At 37.1% G+C, this 8,375-nt stretch overlaps 1 protein-coding gene across 1 annotated transcript in view; it reads left to right on the forward strand.

The window, feature by feature from the left end:
* The first annotated feature begins 3,720 nt into the window (after nt 1-3,720).
* The window catches only part of Grxcr1 (glutaredoxin and cysteine rich domain containing 1), a 173,908-nt gene continuing 169,253 nt past the window's right edge, over nt 3,721-8,375 (forward strand). Inside the window, exon 1 of the mRNA XM_004642663.3 lies at nt 3,721-4,102. Within this exon, the coding sequence (XP_004642720.1) occupies nt 3,722-4,102 (381 nt within the window). The 5' untranslated portion in view covers nt 3,721. The remainder of the gene's footprint in view (nt 4,103-8,375) is intronic.

The following is an 8,375-nucleotide window of genomic DNA, read 5'->3' on the forward strand; positions in this document are numbered from 1 at the left end:
CGTAAGAGATGGCAGTTTGGTTCACAGCTAAGTCCTACAATCAGGAATCAGAAAATGGAAACATCCTGGGATGACTTGATTTTCTATCAGCATTGAAAACATACATTTTGGGACCAGAGAGATGGCTCAGTGGAATAAGTGCTTCCCTGCCAAGCGCAAAGGCCTGAGTTCAATCCCTAGTTCCACCAAAAGAAAAAAAAAAAAAAAAAGAAAGAAAGAAAGAAAAGAAAAGAAAACATTCATCTGGTTACATTTGTCTTACTGTGTTTCTAACAGTGTGGATATTTAGCTAGTTTAGACACCTAATAACAGCTATTGATCTTCTTTGATGAAGAACACTCAAGTACTTGACATTTATTGTTTTGTTTAGTCCTTCCACGCACTCTCTGAAACAGAAACTACTGTATGACAGATGGGAATACCAAAGCTCACAGAGGTTAAACAATTTTCTCACAATTACTTTGATCAGATCCAAAGTTGAAATCAAGCATGAATAGGTATGCACAACCCCTGTTCTTAACCACTGATGTATAAACTAAGAATTTATTCATCATTTTTATGTAATATAGTTAAAGTTTTCTTTCCAAGGTACACTTTCTTGAATGCTCTAAATGTGCATTTCTGATCAGAAACTCTTTATACTTCAAATTAACAGTTGAGTGGTGAATTTGATGGATGGATTATGATAGTTAAGAAGGGTTTGGCATCTATAACCTGAAAAGTTCCAGAGAAAGCTTGTTCTTCCAGTTCCATTGATGGTCAGTAGATCTTTTCCTCCAATGTCATTAGATAGACATCCTGTATCAAAACCTAAGGTTTGAGAACAACACATTAGGTGGTGAGTCATGGCTTTTTGCTTTTCCAGTGACAAGAGTCACTTTGCAGAAAAATGAGTTTAGGACAAAATAAAAACTCAAATATATAATTTTAATTTTTTTCTTTCATTCAGTTAATACCAATTCCCTCTGAATTCATTACTGTGTATTCTGAAAGGCTGGGCATTTTCACATAAAATGGTATTTTTTTAACCTTGTACCACATTTTTCTTCTGTTTTTAAATGAACTAGGCTAAGCAGTATAATTTCAAGCAGTTCCATTGTTGCAAGAAATATACAACAGTAGTAATGACTTTTATTTTCAACTTGTCGTCATTGTGTTTTCAGAATTTTCTCAAGGAAATGTAAATAAAAACTCTACATTAAAAACTTCAAATGCTGCAGATGGGTTAGATGCTTATTGTCTGCCTGGAGATGCAGGCAGCCTAACGCACTTACTGTGCAACACATTTCAACATGACCTTATGACTTAAGAGGTTCCTTGGGCACTGGCCAGGTGAGAGAAAACACTTTGAGCATAGCGTGTGGAGGCTTCTGCTGCATGCATGGGTGACTGGGAGGTGATATCTACCAGCGCTGAGCTCGTGGATGCTTTGGCTGATCCTGTGGGCCCATAGCACTTTCCATTCTTCCCTTGCTATTCCATTATGCCTTTTCTTTCTTTCTTTTTTTAAAAATAATTTTATTGAGAAACAAATAGCAATGAGACAGTTTCAAAACCGATTACTAGCAGTTTCAATAATGAATACGTTGCATATGGTTGTCTTAGTGGTTATTCATTGTACAAGATACAGACATGATATCCTGTCCACGAACACTATTAGAACAACTCTCTCCATTCAGTGATCCAAGAGAATGCAGCTGTATGTCTATTCTAACTATTTTGAACCTATAGATACAAAATGGTCATTCATTTGTATCCCCTTCTTTGTTTAGTTTTGTCAGAGAAGGGTATTCCATTGACATTTAAATATTGTAGGTGCTTGAATTCAGCAAAATATTCCAATATAGTCCAGTAGTCCATAATAATAGTGGGGTTTTCATAAGATTGGCAATGTCAGAAGTTGTGACTTGCCTGGGGAGATGGCTCAGTGGAATAAATGCATGCCTGGCAAGTGCAAGGGCCTGAGTTCAATCCCTGCTTCCACCAAAAAAGGAAAAAAAGAAGTTGCTGACTTGAGGCTTTTACAGCTTAGCATATTAATATGGCTTTACTTTTTATATTTTGTTTTTATACTTTTCTGCTGGATGGTTAAGACCAAGATAAAGCAAGACCTATATAACAGGAATTGTAACTTTTGTATCTGATAAAGGTCAGTCAAATCCCCTCAGGATTTATCCTGAAATCCTTTACTGCAGTTTGTAGTTCCTTTGTGCCAGACATGAGAATAAGTCATGGCCACTGCTTGACCAATTTTCTCTCTGTGAATGCCTGAGAGAATGTTTTCTCTTAATGTGACTCTCCTTAGGCACACTCTACATCATCAGTGACTTTTGTGTGTGGCCCTGCAATCTCCTTGATCAGAAAATTTGGGACACAACTGAGTAACATGGTGTTACAGTACATGTTCTCCTATGTCCTGAGTGTTCACTGACCTTGAAAGGCTAGGGCCAAAATGTTGGCTGTCTTTGTAGCCCTTCTATTTCTCTAATTTTTGGTCTGCAGACTTAGGTTGTTAATCGTGCAGAAGAGAAGCTTATTACTATTACTCTACAACATAGACGGTTGAGCTTAACCTCACTATCTGTCTAAATATAAAACATCTTAGGCATAGCATAGAACAGGTATTTTCCATCAAGTATTGATATGTTAAAATTTAAGTCCCTACAGCATATGAGGAAAAAATTAAAAACAATATTTAAAAAAGTAGGAATAAACAGTTACATATTTTTATACAGAAATTTAGCAATCAAACATATACAGCACTGTAGCAGGACAGTCTCATGACACTGTTTTCCTGTCTCCTGCTTTCACTCACTAGCCCACCCCTTTTATTTTAAACAAACATTTACATGAGAGACAGTACGGCAGCAATTGGTATGTCATGACAAACAGTATGTATTTAGAAGACCAGAATGACAGGCATTCCAAGCATGACCCTACCATTACACATTGCCATGATGATTTTTCAAAATGTTTCCTCCATCAAAGAGAGTCATGCTTTCTACTAACAGAAGTGGGAGTGCAATGAGCCAAAAGTTAGTCTTTTTTCATAGTCTGCTAAATAGCTTCTTTAGCAAGACTACTTGAACATGAAGATATACATTGAAAATTCATCCTGTATAATGTAGATGGGGCCAAATGGATAACTGGATGAAAATTAATTGTGATTGCTGTCTGCATTCTGTAGCACTTTCAATATCCTTTAAAAAATCACCAGGTAAGAGTAAAAGCAGAAATTAGTACTATGGGAAATTTGTGATATCTCGTACACTACAAACTTGAGCCCACATTTTACCTCTGATCTCTGTCAGCTGGACAATACATTTGCAGACATTTCTGCAGCTAAGTTTCTTTCAACACTTACCATTGGCTTCAAAGCTTAAGGCTGTCATTTCCTTGCCCTATACTTTTTCCTGTTTCATTGCATGCCACTGTCTTGCACTTGTCCTGTTAAAGAGTCCACCATGGTTATTTAATATTTAAAGGCCAGGATCATTTTGCAGGTTTAAGTTTAAAGGTAACCATAGCACGCACACACACATTCATTATTAAAAGCACAGATGCAGTGTATGTTCTTGAGAATCTTCTTTCAATGTTAGTTTCATAGGAGGGCTACTGTCATTAGAATTGAGCTCTGGCATCCATGTGTGCAAGTAGATGAGCTAACGCACTGAGAATGGATCCAGAATGATGTGAACTCTTCAGCTGGGAGAGGGCCACCATGCTGAAAAGGGAGATGAAGCCAGAAAGTGACAGGCCGCGGAAAGTCCGGTTTCGGATCGCATCCTCTCACAGTGGGCGAGTTCTGAAGGAGGTTTATGAAGACGGGCAGCCCTCAGGCTCTCTGGATTCTGAATGTGCCAGCGTCTGTGGGATTGACAGACTCAGTGACTCTGAGGGACAGAATGGTCACATGGGATCAGAAGGCGACGAGCAGGAGAATGATCAGGATAACTTGCTGGTGTTAGCAAGGGCTGCCAGTGAGAAGGCTTTTGGTACAAGACGAGTCAACATTTTAAGCAAAAATGGCACAGTCAGAGGCGTCAAATACAAAGTGAGTGCTGGGCAAGCTCTGTTTAACAATTTGACCAAAGTATTACAGGTAAGTCATTTCCCTTCCCTCCTCCTGAGCTTTGTTCCTAACTGACGATCTTGAACTTCTCTCAGTTCTCTGGTTTAGAACAAGCTTCTCTTATTCATGCCTCCTCCACACTTCATGAGACAGTGCCCATCTAAGAGACTGTCTCCACCATCACAGATTCATAACAGGGCCGTTATTTTTTGCCAGCTAGACTGACTTCCAAAGTTAACTTTCTAACACTTACAGGAGCTCTCTCCTGGTGTACAATGACTAAAATAATATCTATACTTCTTAGTCAGGAAAGGAGACAGACTGTAATGTTGAAGGTATTTCATCAAAACCTAATTAATTTTTTCCCAGTTTGGCTTCCTTAAATCACCCATATAGCACTGGACATCAGCTGTATAGAAAATGTTGAGTGCTTGAACTCAGTAGGACTGGATTCAATGGGAATTTTATGAAGATGCAAAGACTGTGCTCTCCGCCATTCCAGGGGAAGTTGTGGTACCATTTGTCTATTAATATTCCCATAAAAACTCTAGACCACATTCAAAAACCTATTCCTTTGTAAAAGCACATATATTATACTGAAAATAGTAGTCCTTAAAATGTGGTGGGTACTTTACACTAATATATGCTTTTATGATTTAGATCCTGGAGTGTTTGACAATGATCTAATGATGAAAGAAGTATTTGAAATTGCCTCCAATTATTGTCAAAACATTTTGTTAAAGGCAATACCCATTATTTCAGCAATTGGACTAATAATTACTGTCATTATGGTAGCAAATTAATATTTTTCATTATAATGCATTTTAGATTATTTTCAAAATTTAAATAAAAAGATCCTATGCTAAATTATTCTATTGCATCTAGATTATATAAAACCTCAGGAGTAGAAGATGTAAGAATTTTAGCAAAAGTTACTTGAAAATATTTTATTTCAAAGGAAGCATTTGAAAATATCAAATCATGAATGTTTTAAAAATTTGAACTTTAAAGAAAAATGTAAAGACTGGGAAGATAGCTCAGTGGAATAAGCACTTCCCTATCAAGCACAAGGGCCTGAGTCAACCCCCAGTTCAAAAAAAAAAAAAAAGTAATTAAGATCAAAGTTTCTTTTTGTATATAACACTTACCCATGACAGATTTTTATAGATTAATGATATTGGGCAGAATTCAGAAACAAATACCTATGTTTTGTAGAGAACAATCTCACATAGATTTGTAGACGTATGACCATTAGTCTAAGTTTTATCCTAGTTAAAAATCACCAGTGATCAAACCATAGACCAAGATTCTTTGTAACAATTAAATTTAAAAATGCTTGCAGTTGTTGTACTTAAATTAGCTTGCCATTCTTTAAGGTGCTATTTGATTTGGAGAGTTGTTCATTAACTGGCATCCTCATTTTAGTGCTTTGGCTTGCATCTCACTCCTATCTCCCCCAAAACTATTATTCATGGGCCTCTTAAATCTTCAAAACCTGCAAGAGAAAAACTATTGTCCCCATGTCTTTGCCTTGAAATAAGAAATAAAAGAAATCAAAAGTCAAAATTGTTGTACCAAATTAGGTTATAATATTCACTTGCATATTTTCTATGCACAGTTGTCATCCTTTTATGAGAATAAGTCAAATAAACCTGCCTAATAATTAACTCAATTCCATTCACTCATGGCTTTAAAAGGGAAAAAACAGTAACTGGCAGAGGTTTATTAAAGTCTTTGATATTTAATCAGGTTTTCTCCCCCAACCCATCTGGTACTTTCTTAATAATGTGGCTGAGGTAAGCAGTGTGTTGTATGCGATCACAAAATGCAGTTGTCATCATTAGCTTTATCATCATCACTACCAGCAGCAGCAGCAAGTGGATCTTCTTGACCTTTAGAACAAAGAGAAGGGAAAGGAGCACTTGGGTCGGGGTTGCCAGTGGCGGGAGTCACTGTCTATGAACATTGCACCTTGGGCTGTGCAGTGCGACCTACGCCACAGCAGGGAAAGAACTGATTTGGATGTTTGCCTTTTGCTAAGGGATGCACAGGTCAGGGCGGGTAGCTCATGTCTGAGGGCTTTGTCTTAGGATGCCTTGGGAAGTTCCCATAGACCCTTCACATCGCAGTAGCAGAGAAGGCACAGAACCTCAAAGTGAATGTGAGCCTTTGGTTACGCCCATATCCACTACTAGGTATGACTTTCCCTGGATCTCTGCATACTTTCTGTAGCACTTGCAAAGGAAGCAGCAACCCATGTAACTGTGATTTAGCAGTTCCCATCTGGGAAAAAAAAAGTCAGCCATTGGCATCATGCGTGTTTAATGAAGGCTCCAACGCATGGCCAGTCTTCCGGAACGAGGAGCTGTGATTGAGGCAAGTCAGGCATTTCTTCCCATTTTAAGCTATAATATCTTAAAGCATTTATCTAGTGAGGGAAACTTGTGAGGGAGCCCTAAATATAGCCTATACCTGAGTCAAAAATTCAATAAATCTCTTTGCTCCCTTTTTATTAGTTTTCCACTCTTATTTCTGCTTCATAGAACATTGATAATGTGAGGCTGGGGAGGATAGCTCAGGAGAATATGTGCCTGCCTGGCAAGCACAGGATTGATTCTGAGTTCAATCCCTGGTACCGGAAAAAAAAAGGAAGAAAAAAAAAAGACAGAAAAGAAAGCATTGATATGTGCCTCACAAAAATTTCAACATTGCGAAGAGTACTTATTGCAATTAATTTTTTTCTTTTCTTTCTTTCTTTTTTACTTTTCAGCACTATTTATGTGGAAAAAAGTTTATAGAAGAACTTAGCAGAACAAAAATCTATTTCATTTGTCAGCTCTGGGTAATGAGGATGCACAATACTAATTAAGATTGTTAAGTGATGGGACCAAGAGGCACAGAAAGAAAGGTCACCAGGCTGCTCACACGGGGATTTGCAGCGGGTGGTTTAAGCAGGTGATCCTCTCTTGAGTCTCCAACTGTTTTAGATCCAAGTGATTAATTTTTTCATCTCTCATAGACGTAACAAGAGCACGATGCTTAGGGGAGGCTGATTTGGAAATCTGGAAGCTTTTATTTTAGCTGCGGCCTAGAAATACACATTTATTAGAAGCTCTTAAGTCTGAGAATCACTGACGTAGCATGTAACAGGGAAATTTTCCAAGTTCCCTAAGGTTAAAAATATTTCTTTTGTTTATATCTTCACAGTTAATGAGGACAATGAAGATTGCATTGATCAATGATTTTTTTTTTAATGAGATTAGTTTATCAGGAAGCTCTTTCCTTAGCCAAAAGTGAACCAAGGTTGTTCTGGCAGCTATGCTTGCTGTTGATTTCCTAATTTATCAGTTAGTTTGGGATTGACACTGAAAGAGGATGGCTTGGTTGTCACAAGCAACACTGGTGCTCAGCATTATTTACTAACTCAGGGTGGGTGATATCTCTACATGTTTTTGGCAGTATGCCCTACCCATCTCTGGTTCACTTAGCCAAACTAGAAATAGAATAATATTCCAGCAATAGCAAGGTGATACTCTTTGTGACTCCTTGGTCCTGCTGGAATTTGGAGGACATTTTTGATCACTCTGTATAAACAAGGCTAATGGTTAGCATTCACTGGTTACTTCTTGGATTCCAGGCACTGCTCATGTTATTATATAAACTGAAACACTTATTCCTCACCACATTGTGAGGAATACTATTATTAATAAATTAGTTATAATTTGAACCTTTTTGTATATAAAAAACTAAATTGTAGAACCTAATGTCACTTCTACAGAGAAATTTTTAGGAAATTTTCTATCAAAGTAAATGATCTATTAATGCAAATATTTTTAACTGGCTGTCAATAGACAAGAAACTGTAAACTTTTTTTAAACATAATTCCAAATGATGCTAGAAATTACATCATGATATCAGGTGATTTGCTATCAAAATATCTGGAAAGAAAAGGCATCAAAGATGCAGTATTATTGCTGCTATATTACTTATGTGCAATGAAAGAATTATAGGCTGAGAGTCTTATGACTAACTTTCATACATTATCCCATTGCTTTTTCTTTGGGTTAATTAATTCAGTGAATATTCTTTTTCTAACATCTTGGTTTGGAGATTTCCTATATTGGATAAAACTAGAATTTGTGTGGTGGAGTGTTTCTAGCTTGCCCCATCTCATTCTTTCTCTTGTGGACAATCTTTAATGTGCCTTGCATCATTCACTTGATAATCATTTATTGCATGTCTGCCATAGAGAAGCCATCTATCTATCTATCTATCTATCTATCTATCTATCTATCTATCTATC

Source organism: Octodon degus, unplaced genomic scaffold (assembly GCF_000260255.1).
Source record: "Octodon degus isolate 3935 unplaced genomic scaffold, OctDeg1.0 scaffold00158, whole genome shotgun sequence".
NCBI lineage: Eukaryota > Metazoa > Chordata > Mammalia > Rodentia > Octodontidae > Octodon > Octodon degus.